Source organism: Melanaphis sacchari, unplaced genomic scaffold, assembly GCF_002803265.2.
Source record: "Melanaphis sacchari strain LSU unplaced genomic scaffold, SCAv2.0 Contig85_pilon_pilon, whole genome shotgun sequence".
Classification (NCBI taxonomy): Eukaryota; Metazoa; Arthropoda; class Insecta; order Hemiptera; family Aphididae; genus Melanaphis; species Melanaphis sacchari.
Window position 1 is genome coordinate 712,937 of NW_020271605.1, and position 19,794 is coordinate 732,730.

The 19,794-nt window shown below is 23.6% G+C and overlaps 1 protein-coding gene across 1 annotated transcript in view; it reads right to left on the minus strand.

The window, feature by feature from the left end:
* Window positions 1–19,696, minus strand: part of LOC112602315 (calcium/calmodulin-dependent protein kinase kinase 1) — a 37,270-nt gene extending 17,574 nt beyond the window's left edge. Inside the window, exons 1-3 of the mRNA XM_025350331.1 lie at window positions 19,482–19,696; window positions 4,196–4,287; window positions 944–1,037 (exon numbers count right to left, since the gene is read on the minus strand). Of these exons, the coding sequence (XP_025206116.1) occupies window positions 944–1,037; window positions 4,196–4,226 (125 nt within the window). The 5' untranslated portion in view covers window positions 4,227–4,287; window positions 19,482–19,696. The remainder of the gene's footprint in view (window positions 1–943; window positions 1,038–4,195; window positions 4,288–19,481) is intronic.
* Between the last annotated feature and the right edge of the window lie 98 nt (window positions 19,697–19,794).

The following is a 19,794-nucleotide window of genomic DNA, read 5'->3' on the forward strand; positions in this document are numbered from 1 at the left end:
AAGGAGCCAGGGGGTAGGGGTTATGGTATAAGCGCCCCCATTGTGTTAAGTAAATAGTTTTCCTTCTACTGAAGAAGTGTTTTAGAGGACATCACATATTCATATCATGTTAATAATTTATATAAGTATTCAAAACTTGTCTAAAAATTAAAATATTGTAAAAGCCCAAAGTACAAACACAGATATTTAGGTTAGATAATAACTAAATTTAAAACATTTAAGTCAACACAAACTTGTACAATATGGTTGAGCTAATAGAATATTTTCTACGTTAATTTTTATATATTTGTATGATAAAGATAAAAATTTGTGAATTAGAAGTCAGTCCTCCTATTTCCTAAAGGATAATTTTGTATTTTAAACTAAAAACTAAAATCACCTCTCCCTCTTAAATTACTTTTGAATCAGCTACTGAGAATATAATAAATTGTATGCATACTAAAGTATTTTAATGTAAAAATATATTACAAAGAGTTTTAAATTCAAAGTCGTTATTGTTGTTTAAGATAATTTTTATTCACTGGTTATAGTTTTTACTGAAGATATACACTGTCAACGATTTTTTTTTTGCTATAATAGATATAATCATATAAAAATGCTAAAAAAAACATACGTCAGAAATATTAAGAGTGTCTTTGCATAATAACTTTCTAGTAAAGACGTTTTAGTAAAGTGCTAATAATACACGTATTACTGGTTTTGATGAATTAAACTTGTCAATATATTCAAATATATTACAAAGTATTTCGATCCAACCATTCAAATGACCCCAACAATTTCTACTTGAAATAAAATCAACATAATATATATACCTCATCTTATAATACACACAATAATGTTCTACGAAAAAAAATCAAATGACATTGAAACACAAACAATTATTATAATATAGGCTTTATGACGTGTACGATGTTTAACAGTGGGTAACTGTGTAGGTACCTACCTGATTGCATCTGTGGAGGCAGTAATACTACTCGTTAACCTACAGCTAGTAACCACATCTACTGTAGATGGTTTCCAACCTGTTATCGAAGTAGCTGTAACATACAAAACAAAAATATTTATTTTTTTAATAATTATTGGAATAACATATTGCATAATAATAATTACTTGCATAGCAATTTATTTTTAATATATATATGGATGTACTATATTTACATATATACTCATTAAAAAAAGAATGAATAATGATAATTACTATTGTTAACATTTTGTATTTTATTTTTTTATTAAAATATCATATTATAAATATATATACATGTAATTCTATAGAAAAAAAAAATGAAGACATTAAATTATTATATGATAAATGTGGATAGGATAAAGTAGGAGGTCTAACTTCACGTTTATAATAATAGGTATATGTACTTATGATCAATATTGTGCTTGTAGGTATATTTTATATAGGACAATTTTCGTTTTTATCAATACATATATTCAATTAGCCATATAATAAAAAACATGATTAGAAAACACACAATGTTTCTGTAATTGTTTTACGATGGGTAGCCGCCGACTGATAGTGTACCTATATGTCCTATATATTTATACAACATATCTAATACCGTAATATGACTGTATTTAATATTTAAATATGTTAATTAAATGTTAGAGTTAAATAATAATTGATAAGCATTATGCAAATAGCACAGCATATATGAGATTATAGATACGTCTGAATGATTGACACTCAGAACGCCACCACAAAATATGCATATTATATTATGTGTGCAATATATCATGGAAGATAATTTGCGTCAATAATGTATTATTATTAATAAAATAAATTAATAAAACACGAATATATTTGTGTTCACGCTGATCCATTCAAAAATAATAAAAACTAATAACATTATAAATTATAATATATTGAGGCCCACTACCAATGACCTGTTGTACCTATGTACCTACGTAATAGCCGTATTTGTATGCAATGTGTTCATGTACTATAAGCAGACTATGCAGTATACACGTCACGCATTTCGGAGCCCTTGGGGCAATGTGTTTTTAGGCTAGGTCTCGAGTATAAGTAGTATATTATATTAAAGTCTAAATAGCATAGTTTTATCGTAAAAAAATATACGCAAACACTTAAAATAATTATTACTTTTGATTTAAAACACAATCCTCCATATTATATTATATTCGGGTTAATGTAATTTGAACCAGGTACATGCATAATAGGTATTATAATATTTATAATAACTATAAATAAACTTTCCATAGCGGACTACTACTGGATATTATGTTTTAATGTGTACAATTTTGTCCATGCGAATAACGATAATTATGTTTATATGTATATATAAAAATAATTTTTTTTAAATGTAATGACTAAAAATAATAATTTTATTTCAATATAGGTTAACAGGGGATCAGCAATAGTAATTCTGTACGTATGTATTCGCAACTATTATGATTGAGGTAGAATAGATAATTTTATTTTAATATTCATAACAAAGTCTTAAAAAAAAAATTATAAATATAATAATAACCGTAACGAACAAAATGTATAATAAATAAAAATACATATTATTACTTCAATTACATTGTATGCGTCATTATGACGTTATCTTAGTTTGTTCGTCATGTTATTATCAATAAAATAAACAATGATAAACAATTATTTTAAGGTCATTTGATATTATATATATATTAAATTTAGTTATGAATTTTGACAATGAAAATAATTCTTCTCGTTTAGCTTTTTATATAAATGTAGATTTATGATTCATATTTAATTAATAAATAAAAATGTATCTAAGAATTTAAAAAATCATATTGATAAAATAGGTATGAGTAATTAAATAAAAAATGTTGGGAAAATTATTAAAGTAAACAATAAAAATAGGTATATTTAACGATGTAGTTATCCAAAGTTTATCGATAATATATTAGATATTATTATATTAATAAACCTTGATAATTGATAGTTACCTATCGGTGTATTATATATGTTATGTACTTATATGCGAGTATGACGTGATAAATGTACTTACCTAATATTATTCATTTGTTGTAAAATAAAATAAAATAATTTATGATAATTTAATATTATATTTTATTAATTAGGTATACCTATAAGTATATAACATATTTTACGTTTAATAGTTTTAATCAAGTACACGAGTAAATTTTGTAACTATAATAAATGTAAAACTACACTAAATATTTAAAATACTATTAACTATAGCTTAGCCTATTGGCTATAGGTACTTTATAATAAATATATAAATATAAATAGTATTATAATTTAAAGACTTATAAGTTATAACTAAAGTATAATATTCATATTTTTTCATTTTTGTAGACTATAAGATTTTTAAATTTTATTTTGTGAATACTTATGTCTTATACCTATATTTTAATAGAATAATATTCATAATTTTAAATTCAAAATACTATTTAAGCATTTAAGCACACAGCTAGAATACTAGATATGTCTAGTGATTCGTATAGTTATACTCAACAATATGTCATAAATGTAATTCGAAAATTTATACAATGCTGAAACGTTGAAATCAACGGACTCTGCAATTGACGTCTGCATGATAGAGAAAATTGATTTTATAATTTAAGTAGCACTGAAATTTGTTTTCCGAGACGAACACTCGAGTATGTAGTAATATAATATAGTATAGGTAGTATAATATAAAATAATATGTACTTACTAATATATATTATGTATATTTAGACACTTATATAGTTTACTATACATTAGATACCTAGATAATATTATTTATGTGTATGTATATATAATATATTTAATGTTTCATGTTTGTTTATATGATGGAATATATACGTTATACATGCATGTATTTATGTAATAAAAACTATTCACGTTATAAATATAAATTTTATAAACATTCTTACCCTAATCTAACACAATATATTTAAAAATTGATTCTATTGCAAATAACAACATAAAGTGGGTCGCGACGATCTCGCAAACAAAATAATTATTAACATAATATAATGGCGTTGTATATTATATATATATATCATGTGCGTTATATACTATAATATTAATTATTATGCAAATTAATGTATTATTAAATTTACACTACGATGTTCAACTCTGATTGCAAAATATGTATAGACATTTATTATTACATTGTTATCTACAGGTGAAAATAATTGGAAAAGAAAAAATGATATTTTTTTTTGTAATATACGCATTATATTATAATCATACCTTGTACAGTAGTCATAGAGTCGCGTTGCATGCAAGCCACTACCGTTGTTGATATATGTGCAATAATAATGTTTCAGGTTTGTGGTCCGTCACTGTAACACACAAAATTATCAGTTAGCCTTAAAAAATAACTGCATGGTATTGAAATTAAAAAAAAAAAAAACACAAAATATTATATAACACACTTCACACAAAACAATACATTTTTATTTTATTTCGTGAAAGATAACACCATGAGTAAGTTCTCTGCTATTGCAAGCAGATGCAATAATAATAAAAGTACATTAAAACTACGTTGTCATCGAATAAAACGGACTTTGATCAAATATTATATATATTTCAATAATACGCGTGAATTTATATTGTGTATATATGCGCATACAAATATGTAATATTTATGTAATCTAATCCGGTTGTTTTTGTTGTTGTTTTAAAATGAATACCTATTACAAGCATAATATTACAATTTATAATTATACGTTTAGGTATGCATGAACGCCCTTAAAACGCGGTATTATTTGTATTTTTTCGTCAACAATAATATGTGTATAAATCTAACGATTGGTCATTGGTAAAAAGTTGCATTTAATTAGTATAAAGAATGAATCATTTCTGATTGATAACTCTCCATTTTTAATTTAATAACATATTTATTCAAATACTGATTTTTGAAATTTGTAGGTCTACTCAATATGTAGGTATCTAATATGTTTAATAAACATTGTTTATATTCATTTGAATTCACAATATTTTTATCAATAATCTGAACTAAGTTAAATAGTTTCCAAAGTTTCAACTTGATAAAAATATTTTAATTCAAAATAGAATAATATGTATAAATTATACCTAACTTAAAGCGATTTATTTGGCTATGCATTTCATTTACTTATGTTCGAATTAAAAAATGTTCAATGTAAAATAACATAAAAATTTAATTTATTTTTCATAATTCGTGTTTATGTAAAAATAGGTAAACATATTTGTTCATTATATTTATTTTAGTGTTAAAATTAAAATCATTATTTATTACATTATTGAAAATATAATATAAATAAATATTTTATTATAAAATTATGAGTAGTATCATGAATATTATTAGGTTATGACTTTACTATTATAGGTACCTACTTACCTTATATAATTTTTATAGATTTATATAGTGCGCTACATATCAAATTATATACATTTTGTAAACATATGAAACAAATATTAGATTATATTAAGCATTAAAAATTTAAAACATCGAGTAATATAATAATTACATAACATGTGCCTAAATACCTAATAATATAGTACAATATACATTAATAAATATTTATTAATAACAACTTTTAGGAGTGAAGTAGTTGATGATCTATATTTTTAATACAGTTATAGGTTAATTTTAAGGTCATAGCTAAACATTGTATATGTGTTTAAAATACTTATTTAAGCGTTTGGTGAACATAAAGTTTTCAATCAGAAGCAAACCTCAAAGTCGAAAATTCAAACATTTTATTGATTACTAATCGTATACACAAACATAAGAAAAAAAAACACATATCAATCTAAAATCAATATTTTCATCGCTCCGCTTAGAATTTCAAACTAATATATGACTTTTATACTTGAAGAAAAGTAGATATTCTTCTATTTCAAAAAAAATGTGTGAGCCGTTAGGTAAATGGAAAGCACATTTTTTGATTTAAATGAATAGTTTTTAAATGTTGAGATAATAGTTAATATTATAATTTATATTGTATTTCAACATCAAAAGTCAGAGAATATAATATCTATACTTATTCAAATTATTTTTATGTTTAGCGCATTACCTATATAATTGTTTTATGAAAGTTATTAAATATTCAAAATGAGAATACTTTTTGCAATATTAGTTATAAATTATGTTATTATTAATGCGTTATGATTGTTATGAATATAATTTAATGACCGAGATTTTGCTTACACTATTTGTTGCATATTATGAAAAAAAAAGGTGATGTGAAAGTAGCTGTTTTATAGATAAACATTCGTACTAATTATTAACAAGCTGATACTTATTATTTATTTATAAACAGCTTAATAAAATTTTGTCCAAATTAATTTTTTTATATTGTATATTTGTACTTATTAAGATAACTAAACTATTTAAACTTTTATATTTATTAACTAAAATTATATTCTATCCAATATTATTTCTATATTATTTGCCATATTATATTGCTAATAAATATAAATATAAAAATAAGATTTCAAACGTTTTATAATAAATTTAAGAATTCGCATTGTTCACACAAAGTGATAATTTAATAAAAAAAATAAAACGTGACTAAAATAAAAAATGAGGAATCGATTTATTTTATTATTTATTCCTTTTCTTAATGGCTTCTACTCATTAAGCATTCACGTGGTCATATCAATATGTTTTCAGACCATCAACGTTTTATTTACAAGCCAAGGCACGATCCATTTACGTCACAAGTAAATAACATCTTAAATTCTTAAAAAAAAAACTTTAAATAATTTCAACTTTTTAAAATAAAATAAAATATGCTTAATACTTATTATCGTTAATATAATATGTACGATTATGTGCATAAATATAATAAGTAAATATCATATAAATATTAATGTAATTTATTGATATAAGTAAAGGCATTTATATCTATGAGGGCTAAAGGCTATAACTTACACAAGTAGTGATTGTAACTAATAACTAGCAGGGCTATGGAGAAAAATCAAGGGCACCCAAAGACAAACTAATCCGGACCGGTAAGTATGTATTAAAATTAAAATTAGGTCAAGAATAAGACCGGGTTTACTTGGCCGGGCATCGAGCTCCAGAACTACAACCTCGGCTTCACCTCCTCCACTGGTCGGGACTAATAACTAGTAGGTTTCTATTTAATAGGTGTTTACAAAACAAATAATTAATTTGGTCAAATTTAAAAATCTGTAGAGGCTATTGATGGGATTGATGAGAATATAAAATCTTCAAAGCATTAAAAATGGAGAAAAATCGTGATAGGAAAATACAAGAGTCAATCAAAGAGAAAATTGCCTAAAGTTATAATTAATATAATAATAAAAAAATTTTAAAACATATTATTTTAATGGAAAATACCTATTCTTTTTTAAATACTTTTCTACATAATCATCAAACAAATTTCTACATTTTTCATATCTCAGAAAGAGTTTGAAAATGCTTTGTTCGAATAATATCTAACCAGTTTGTGAGCACCAGTCACTTCAAACATTTTTCACTTCTTTGTCTGAATGGTATCGCTCATTAATTAGCTCATTTTTCATGCAACCAAGCACATGAAATTCACAAGATAACAAATCGAGATTACAGGGAGGATTCCCAAATTTACCGCTTGAATTTCCGGAGATGTTTCTTCGTAATGTTTGCTGAATGTAGAGTTGTGTTGTTATAGAAAAGCCAATATCTTTTGGCAGTTTTCCTGGTTGTCGATCCTTTATAATCTTTTTCAGTTTCTCGAGGATTTTATAAGTATTTTCCTGTGAGTTTGAACTCTTTTAAAATTTTTTAATTATACAAATTTTACCACTACACTTGTTTCCAAAAATACGTGTTTTAAGAGTATCGTATTGAATATGTCGTTTATATAACTATATGAGTTTAAACATTTTAAATGATAAAACTATGATATTGTTATTAGTTGATAACACATTCTTTAAACTCAAACTTAATTTATTTTGATTGTTGCGCTCCAATTATCGATCGATTCTTGTTAATCGACATCCGACAACTAGATACATATCAGTTATCATATCACCTACATGAATTGTTTTAAGTCACCACATATTTTATCTTATTGTCCATTAAATTTACAATTATTTTATTAATATCAAAAAACGAAATTTTTATAAGAAATTGTAGACTGTAGCCAGATAGATAGATAGGTACTTATAAATTTATGAGTCTAATATTAATCGAACTGCGCTCCATTAGTACGACGTACTGATTATTTTTCGGTTTTATTTTTGCTTGGTCCGTCACGTCGCCTATTTAAAAAAAATGAAATGTTTTTTAGTCACACCAGACCATTTAAAAGCAATTTCTATTTCAACCATTTCGGTTAGCCGAACCTGATGATCCCGCATCAAGTTCGCGCACACAAACATCAGATAAAAATAAACAGTTGAATTTAAACATTGTTGATATTAGTGTAACTTGTGTCATGTGATGAAACCACTGTACAACCTTATACCTCTTACTTTTGTATCTGGGAAGCAACGCAGCTTTCAAAGCAGTTGGCTTAAGTATTCATGGTAGGAGTTGGAATACTCAATTAAGATGAATGCCGTATTTTGTTACAATTGTCGTCATTGTTCTTATCATTATTCGCAAATTTAAATAGATGTCCTAATTACTGGTGGATAATTCGGATTGGACAAATTGAAGTAACATGACTAAAAATACGATAATACTACTTCACATAAAAACACCATAGCGGCATAGCTATATAAATATGGCACATGGCTATCAACCAAAAAAAAAATCGGATCAGTTTCAACTCAAATAAATCACAAGTTTAGAAGAAAGTTATAAATATCAAACTATTTTAATAAGTGTGAAATGGTGTGCTTTATATTATACATGGTAAGATATAGGAATACGATAACATCAAAAAATTTGTTTTTTAGAAGAATATAAAAGTAAAAATTTTGATGCAAATTTATGGCTATATAATGACATAAATAAGGGTAACTTTTTAGAAATGATAAAACTACTTGCTATTAAAAATGAAAATTTTGAAATAAATTGTAAATTATTATCGAAAAATATCAAATATACATTGCTTGAAATACAAAATTAGATAATAAAAACTACCTCAAAGCTCGTATTACAATTTAAAATAAAATAAATTTATTTTGGAAGTCAGGTATTTAGTTTATTTGTAGATGAGGCTAAAGATCAGTCCAAAATTTAATAAATGAACATTTATGATCGATTTTTGCATAATTTAAGAATTAAAGAAAGATTTTTAGGTTCTGTCAAATTAAATAAACTGATGGCTTCATATATTTTTTTTAAAATAATGCTGATTTGAATATTTCAAATTGTGTCAGAGAATTTTATGATGGCGTATCAGAAATGTTTGAAGTTTTTCTATAGTATTCAACCAAAAATAAAGGAATTAATGTAAAATGCATGTCCATATATTCATTGTTGTGCTCATAAGTTAAACAGAGTTCTATTTGATCTAACGATAAATATTCAAAAAGTAGAAAAAATAATTGATTTATTAGAAGCTATTTATGTATTTCAATCGATATCTATACTTCACCGTCGAGCTTTTTTACAAGAAATCTAGTATAAAGTGCCACAAAATTGTCAAACAAGATTAAAAAATTTAAAAAATAATAAAACAATTTGTATTTGTAAAACCGGTCAATATTTTTAATAATCAAATAAATATTTTTAACCAATTTTTAAAAAAAGTCTAAAATGTTAAAATTTACAATTTTATGAATTATTAATTACAAAATAATTTGAAAATGTTCACAGTCTTATAAAAAACTAAACTTAAAAGCTTATAAAAAATATAAGTAGTATTTATATTTTATATAGGTATGCAGTATAAACTTTTTATGAAGAACCTATTGAATTAATTTTTTACATAAAAATAAAGATTTTATTATACTTAAATTAAAAAAAATAAATAAATAAATAATTTAAAATATCTTTGATTAATATTAAAAGAGAACCAAAATATTTTGAATACTATGTCATGTCTAATAAATTATATTATTAAAATTTGGTATAAATCTATAGTTTCTACGGTAATTTTTTTTTTTTTAATTGCAACAAAAATTTAAAAACGATTTTGTCAAAAAGTGGTTTTGAGTAAAAATATCATAAAAGGTACCGTCAACAAGTTTCAATTTGATGCCAAAAACAACACTCAAAGATCGACACATTTATTAACTAAAAAACATTTGTGTGCGTAAACACAAAAAAAACGATACACACACATTCTTGTAAAATCAATATATTCGTCGTTCAGCTCAGGACCTAAAAACATTTAATTTACAAGGTAAATATACTATTAGTATTTAATAAATAAATATAATAGAACTATATAGTACAGGGGCGGCCAAACAGTCGATCGCAAACGATTTTAAAGTCGATCGTGCTAGAATTTATTTTTAGGCTGCGCTCGCGAAATTATGGTGGTATAGTAACTTAATAATAATAAAAACTTTTTTATCGAAGTCGATCCTCAAAGGTGAAATATATTTTTAGTAGATCGCGGCCGAAAAAAGTTTACCGTCCCTGATATAGTATATTAAATTGATACTAAAATTCAATCACTTGATATTTCAATAATTATTAGCAAACATTTGATATAATATAATATACTATATAATATTATAGTCTGCATCAAGAGATAGGTATGTGAGTGAAAACAGATTTCGATGCCGGTTCTGTATAACTGTATCCTAACAGGTTTTTTTTTATATAAATTAAATGCGAACAAATTATACATTAGTTAATTGTTATCTGCCCATCATATACACATAATATAACATAAAAAAATATTCTCATAGGACCAAAACTGTGGGCTATAGGTCAATATATTTAGATATAGATAATTTACATATTTTCTAATTTGACAATGAGGAAATTATTTACGATGTAGCCTAATAGTTTTATATATTGAGCTTATTGATTTTACAATAATATATATGCGTAAGTGTATGTATTTTTTGTATCTATCATAATATTTTAAGACAGTAAAAATGCTTCGATTTTGAACTTTGAGGATGGTTTCTATTAGACAATTGGATCTAGTTGGTAGTTTGGTGATGGAATGGATCAAAAGTAAAAATTGTCCAGTACTTTTCTTAATAATCGGAAAAAACAAAAAATTAAGAAAGAACAGGAATTTTTACTAAACCAGTTTTAGGTTTTAACAAAAAAAAAATTTTTTATTTTTTTTTGTAATTCAAAAACGAATAACCATAAAAATTTAAACTTTTGATAAAGTGTTTAAATTTTTATTTTCTTTACCTGCCATACTACTAATAATAACAACAATTACAATTTATATTAATAAAAATATCAAAAACCTTATCATGAAATGTACTTAATGATATAGGCTGAAAATGATGTATTATTGAATTCAAATTTAACATACTTATAATAATAATAATTAATAACCTACTAAAACCTACTGTGTACACTACTGTGGCTTACTTACTTACCTTTTTTAAAATTTAACAATCTGTTATTAATAGTTTGATTAATTTAAAAATAATTATGTTAATTTAATTTTAAGTCCGTAGTTCCGCACTTCCAAAAAAAATCATTTTCCGAGTATAATAGTTGATGTTTAAAAAATATTAGTACATAGATACAATATACCTATGTAGGATAAAACTATATCTTGTATATCTAATTGGATAAAACAAGTATCTAATAATAATGTTATCGTATTTGACTTGGTTTTTTTTTTGTTATGATGGACACACTGCTGATTTCGTCAGTTTTTACTTTTTACTTTAGTTAAATTATTTCTACATCGAATATATCTAATCTAACATTAACTCAAACAATAGGTATAATTGTTCTATGAATTATATGTATTATGTACAGTTCATACAATTTAAATTAATTAAATTATTATTATACATAACAGTTTAAAATATCCGATTTGTTTGTAATAATCTTACCTACTGTATTCGTTAAAGCTTTTTAGTCATAAAAATAGATAATAAATATTTTGTTCAAAAACTATAGAGGTTTTAAACCCACAAACTGATTTTATTTTCGGTTTATCAATTATTAGGTTTCATTGTTTCAATTTTTTTAGTTAGTTATAGTCAAAATCATTAGATAAATAATAATGTAGGTGTTAATACATTTTTATTATGATCATTATTAATAACCCAAAATAAAATATTACATGTACCTATAGGAGTTTAAACTTCTCAAATACTTATATATAATGTAACAGAAAAACCATTTTTTTTTTTTTATCGAGTTTTTACTCAATCTACTAAGAATAAATATTAAATGAAACTAACCTTTATTTGCTGACTATAATTTATTTTATGTAGGTACCTACACCAGCCACCAGATATAATAGCTTTATTAAAGTAGATTATAAATCAATACTTAAGATAAAATTAGCTATATTCTTCATTTGTTGTTCATTTTATTTATTTAAATTATACTAATAACTTCTCGGAGTATCCTTCAACAATTGATGTTGAACAAAAATTTTCCGTTCAAAACATAACATACTATATTAAATTCAATAGAAATAGCGGGAAAAGTTCTCGTAAAATCCCAGTTTTTGTGGTTAGGTACTGTGTCCAACTGAATATTAAATATTTCTCAATCGCACATATACCAAGGTATACCGTAGTGTGTCGTGACTATTAAATGCTACAATGTGTTAAATAATAAATTATAGAATATATTACTTTATAACAATTGTATGAAAATAAGAAATATTTTTTTATCAACATTTATTGAATACGCACAAAAATCCAAAGTATTCTGTATTGATATTATAATGTAATTGGTATGTATAATTTTTATCTTTAAAAAGTTAACTATATATTAGTTAAAAATCATGGGCGTAGACACAGGGAGGGGGGAGATAGAAAAAAGTTATTCAATATGATATCTCGGTTTGATAATTTCAATATATTTATCCCCCCCCCCCCCCCCCCAAAACCAAACGGCTAAAACATCAACATAACTACGCAACTGTTAAAAATGACTATCAACCTTTACTATTACAACATTATACAGATATAAGAATATTGTATAAATATAAATATTAGGTACCTACTGCAGGCTACTATATAATATTATATATTTACCTAATACCTACTATTACATATTAATAATCAGTCATAACTAGATAGTAATTAAATAATTTTCATTAAAAAATAAATATGTTTATTTTCATATAAATATATAATACTATAATTACCTACTATTGATTCTACTTTATGTATAATGGTTAACAATAACAAACATAATAATTTACTATTTACAAAAGTATCAAAACGGAAATCTGATATAACGTATAATTTTGCAAACATTTTTTATAAGCATTTGAAGTATAATTTTTAACGAAATTAGATATACGCATGTGTTAAAGAGCGATATCTCGTCAAACGATTTTAGCTTTTCTGTAGTAATTAAAAAATTATTAATCACAGAAACTAGAAATATTAAATTATTACTAAAAATATCATTTTTTTTTATTTTTGTATTTATCAAATTACATTTTAAATATATTTACTCAGTTGTTTTTATTATTATTATTATTATTATATGAATTAAAGACTACTCATTAACAGGATCTCAGAATTTAAAATTTGGATTATTTTTTGGCGTAAATAAAAAATGTTTAGACTTAGGTAGTAAAAAAGATTGAAAATTTAATATAAGATTCCACATAAGTTGTTTTCATTCGAAATCGTTTTTCGTGTGCAATGATTTTTTTATAAATTTAATTATTGTTGAAAATTCGAAAAGATAAATTCAAATGAAAATAACTGAATTAACAATTAAAAGAAACATTCTGATAGATAATACCTAATTATTAAAATTCAAAAACTGTTATTTAGAGCGGCTATTAAATTTTAACTGTATACAAGATTAACTTTAGATAATAAGACTTAATTTTTAAAGAAAAATGTTATTTTTAAATATGTTAATGTGTTATTCGATTTTTGATAGATTCTTTAGTATTTTTTTCACGGTCGATTTAAAAAATAAGAATAATTTTATATGATTTAATATGTATATGAAACAAAGCTTTACTAAAATGAACCATTTTTGTACACGTATATATTAATTATAGTATTGATAAATAATAAATTGTATAGATACTTACATTATGTATATCATTTAGGTACCTATTACCTACCTATCTAGATACCCCGATAAGTAATATAAAGGTAGTAAACTTATGTCTTATTATGTGATAAATAATTTAAAATAGTATAATAAACATTAAGTATTATACTTTTTCTATGTATTTATTTAATTGATATTAAATATTTATTAGTTTGATTATTAATTTAACAATAGACAATAAATTTGTTTATACCTTACAATTATTTTTTTGAGGATTTCCGTAATAACCGTAATTTATTATAAATACGAATATTATTTACAGCCAAAATGTTCACCTAATTGACAACAAAATTTATATGCACCTGTGGTTATTTTATTTTAACACTCATAAAAAATAACAACTTAAAAAACTAAATTAAATTATACCGGCCTAAAGAATTAATTACTAATTTTAAAAAAATCTGATAATCTGGAAAAGCTTAAGGCTACGTTATTACTGCAACTAAATATCTAATGATTTAATAACCACTAGAATGTATCAATAAAAATATCCTAAGAAACGTAGGAAAATGGATACTCTATACACATAGGTGTCGAATGGAACTTGATATAGAAAAATTATTTTAATGGATTTTGTTAATTTTTAATTCAATTATAATCCATTTACGATAAAAAAGTTTTTAAGCGGAGACTGTTTAAATTATAAAACAATTATTTTAATAATAATAATGGATTTACGTAAATTTCTCGTTTTTCATTAATGACCTTTCTGAAGTACAAATTAGATTTAATTTGATGTCCAAAACCATTCTCAAAATGAAAATTAAAGTATTTTATCGACTATTTATCGTGTAGAGGTACACAGCCACAGTTAAAAACACGCATAATTTTAAAATACTATTTTAATATAATTATTAACTATTATTTATTAAATTGGTTTTATAGTGGGTAGAGAAAAAGATCATGATTAATTACTTATGGATTTTCATCAAAATATTTTATTTACTTCATATTATAAAATATCAAGAATACACATTGTTAGTCTTAAAAATATGATAATAATGTTAGTTTTTAATTTTAAATAAATTACATAAATATTTAGGTATTTATCAAAATTGAATTTATCATTTAATTATTTCAATGGTAATTTTGTTTCCGCTCGATTCATCAATAATATTTAAGTAGTACCTATTTAATTGTTTGTTTTTATTTATCAAATATAAAAAAAGAAAATATTTAAAAAAAAAAAGAAAATATATAACCGCTCTCCTATATTATACATAGTTTAGAGTGTACCTACATTAAGTAAGCCACTGTAATAGATGTGTTAAACTAAATTCAATAGTAAATCATTGTATTCGACAAAATGATAGTTAGTTTGTGGACTATAGTATAAAATTTATTTAGAAAATTTCAAAACGTCATTGATATTTCTTTTTATAAAATATACAATATTTAAATAAATTTTATTAAAAACTAATTTTATGTAAAAATTATCGTTTTTCTACACTTTATTTTTGTTTGATCACAGATTATTTTTAAAAGTACTGTGATATTTTATCTTTTAACCAACAAAACAATCAATTAGTTTTAATTTTTATCTGCAATTACTTTTAAAGTTAACATTTAAAAATTGCTATGCTCATAATCTAAAATCTTATATTATTTATTAATTAGTTAATTACATTAAATCAATTATTGAAGAATTGTATGCTTATTACTCTGCTCAAATTAATTTGTTAAACAATTAAGGAACTATTAATAATCAATAGGTTATACACTTAAACAATATTTCATATTATATCACACTCAAAAACTGTATCTATTTTTCCTATTTCTATGATGGACGATGGTATATTTGTGTATTACATTTTATCTTCCTAACTACGATATAGGTATTATAGTATATTAATACTACTAACATCATGGAAAATAAAAAATTGAGATATAAAAATAACTTTTTTAAATAAAGAATCACTCACTATTTACTGAAATACTATAAAACTTTAAAAAAAAGTGAATACGGCTAAATTTCATAATAATAATGCTTTAAGTATATTAACCCATGTGTTGGCGGATTTCAATATCTAACACAATTTCAAGGTTTAAGGTTTTGTATCATATTATATACATATAACACTCTAACAGATAAAAACGTATGGGATAGCACACACACACACATACATACCATAAAATATAAGTAGGTATAATACTACTATAGCTATATTAACTATCTAAAGGTCATGGAGCCGACCTCGACACCTCCGCGTCGTTTCACAAAAAAGACAATTCCCTTGTTGTTGCTGATATTTTTTTGTGTCTATACGTTATTGATATTCAACTTGAATAATACAAATTGCGGCAGAAATAAAACACCGAAATACATTAAAAATTATAATACCGTTGCTACAAAATAGATTTTATAGACGAAATTATTTTGTTAATATCAACATTAAATTATTATGTAAGCAGTTTTAATTGTGTAAATGAATAGTTGTTTATATAAAAATAATTTGGATATAACTGCATAATTAAACACAGTGGTGTATTTTCAATTTTTTTGTGGGAGAGGGTCTTAATATTAAATATAAGTTTATAACATTATAATAAAATACATACGAGTTATGATTTAATATTAATATTATTTATATTATATTATATTTCACTATTATTATGAAAATAAATGTCAATTAATAGTTAAACCCAAGATATTTTTAAAAATATTGTAATACAAACATTAAAAGCACATAATATAAATTAATATTATTTTTCTCGATACCACGTAGCAAATTTATTATGATTTTTTTAATTATTTTTTTCTGGGGGAGGGTAGAGACCCGGCCCCCCCCCCCCCCGTAAATACGCCACTGATTAAACATGTATTATCATATTTTGATACATGAGTATTATGAAATAAACCCCCGAAGATATATTAATTTAAAAATATTACAAATAAGGAAAACGAAGGTAGTTTTGTGTGTAATCCGTAGGTATAGGCTATAGACTTCGAGTATATAATCTAAGATGGTAATACTATAAACCCGAAAAAATATAGAATAATTCAGTTTCCAAGAAATCCAAATAAATTTTGTAATTAACGTGTTTTTTACATGTTTGGATTATCTCTCTAGGAACAACGCCACTATATATGATCTATTGTTATATATTATACAATTGATTAAAAAGACTAGATTTTTTTTTTTTTTTTTTGAAATTATAACTTCTTAATTATTAAATATTAAGCATGTGGTTTTGTGTAGCAACTAGTAATATATAGATACCTATAAAAACGTATAATATTTTTCCGAGAAAAAATTATAAATATACAATATTGTACTTATTACCTAAGTTACAACCGTTAATGAATATTTTTATTTTACAATAGTGTAAAGTTTTTAACTGCTTATCGTAATGCACGAAAATTATAACATAGTGTATATATATCATAAATAGACTATAAAACAAACATTTTACGCTTATATTATTTCACAATAGTCATGTACTTATGTTTTTAGTTCTTAGGTATCTACAATATTTTAGGGTTAAGTTAATACCCGACTTTTTAGTTTCACATCCATACGATTTTATTTTATTTTATATTGTATTATACAATAGGAGAATCCTATTGATTATCTACAAAATAAAAATATACAAACAAGACAAACTATAATTTGATGTAAATATTATTATACTATTATAATAGATACCTACTAATGTATTGATAAACATCACGTTTTTACTTCATATACATAATCATTAACTAAAATTAGGTAAGACATGTAAAGAATTACTATATAACATATAATATAGGAGGAGAATTTTCAAGTAACCTGCATTTTTAAGTGTGAGGGTGTAAAAGTCGTTTCATAGCCTTTGCCTGGAATACCAATAAATAATAAAGGTGATAATGAAAATGTAATAAAAAGTATTGTTTAATTTTCTTTATGAGTCATGAGTATTTATTTATATTTGATAAATTATTATAGTTAACAGATACATATACGTATATCTTTAAATTACTGAATCATTCATCAGAAATTAATTTACAGTTATATTTATATAGTATACGAAATACTTATAGAACAGACTCAAGACAGTTAAGACTAAAGACAAATAACGTACGCGTGATACACAGGTATATACATATGATACAAATATAAAATGTATATCAGTTGTAAGAATCATTACTTACACACTACCTATATATGTGGATAGATTTGTTTTATTTTTGTTGTAAAAATATTAAGTATCGGTTGCTTTGAAAAAATATTTTTTCAGTGAGGTAATTTACTTGACTTCAGTGGTTTTTAATGTAATTAATCTTTTTTAATAAGTGATTTTAACTTTGAAGATTCTAAATTTATTTATATTTCCTGAATTACAAATTAAACTTTAATAGTTTTAACTATTTAACTTAAAATATATAACGTTGTCGACTGTTGTAACCAATAAACCAGAGCACTGATTTGAATTAAATCATGCTCCAACCATAATTACATACTTATAATAAAGTAAATTAGTTATATTTTATTCTTGTTATTTTAATATGTACCTACAAAAATAAATATAAAGTTTACAGAAGCTAGCTATATAATTTATATTTATTAATCGTGGATCACAAGTATATTAATTATGGTGGAATTCATTCTTCATGGTTAATTTGTTTTTATATATGAGTATATTATTGGTATAGCTACTAACATGCAACTATGAAAATTAAACTCAGTTCCTAAGTTAAAATAAATCAAAGAAATTCGTATAGCTCTATATAACAATAGTTTACAAGAAATAACATAGTTTAAAAATAAAAACTATAATACCTATTTTAAGTTGATAATTTTACTACTTTTTAATTATGTATATTCATGAAAATATAATTCAATATTAGTTTCAAAGAAAATTATTACAAACATGGACACTTGCGCATAAAAACTTGATTACCAATATGTTTTTCTTAAGCGATTGGTATACACCTCATGTTTAACACAGTAACACACGCACGTACTAGAAAATGATAGCTATTAAAAACTATGAATTTTAATTTTTAAACTAAGTTATACTCGTATTTTATACAAATACGTAGATGAAATTATTTTGAGAATTAAAAATTATTAATAATATTTTTATTTTTACTGGATTTAGAATTTAGATATATTACTGTCATAATTATTTTCCATTTAATTTTTTTTGATTTTTGTAACACAAATTTGAAGTTATTTAGTCTTTAAAACCTAAATTTTAATTATAAATATTAAGTTAATATCTTTTAATTAATATAAATATTCAATTCAACCCTTTACATTTATGTTATGTACATACGTGGTACTTTCTTTAATTTTATAAATTATATTGAAATTCTAAGATAAATGTTTTATAAACGTTAGTTATTAATAAACAAGCCTACAAATTCATGGTTAAAAATTATATTTTAATAATAATTTTATTCAAACTTACCTAAAATCGACTTGAACAACGAATGAAATATTTTCAAAACAGCAACTCAAAGCTTTCAAAGAATATTGATAAATATAACACTATCGAAACTCAAGACGTTAAAAATAAAATACATATATAATATTATATATCTAATGTGTACGAATTGCACGGTTCGGGTATTTAGAAATCACTTTCCGACTGCCACGAGGCCTCGGCAAACACTGAATTGTTTACTGTTGGCCAGTCGGCAGTAATATATAACCAAACACGCTCACTACCTCTCCTAATACATGAACTTCAATATAGAAGTGTGGCTGACCTTGCTAACTAC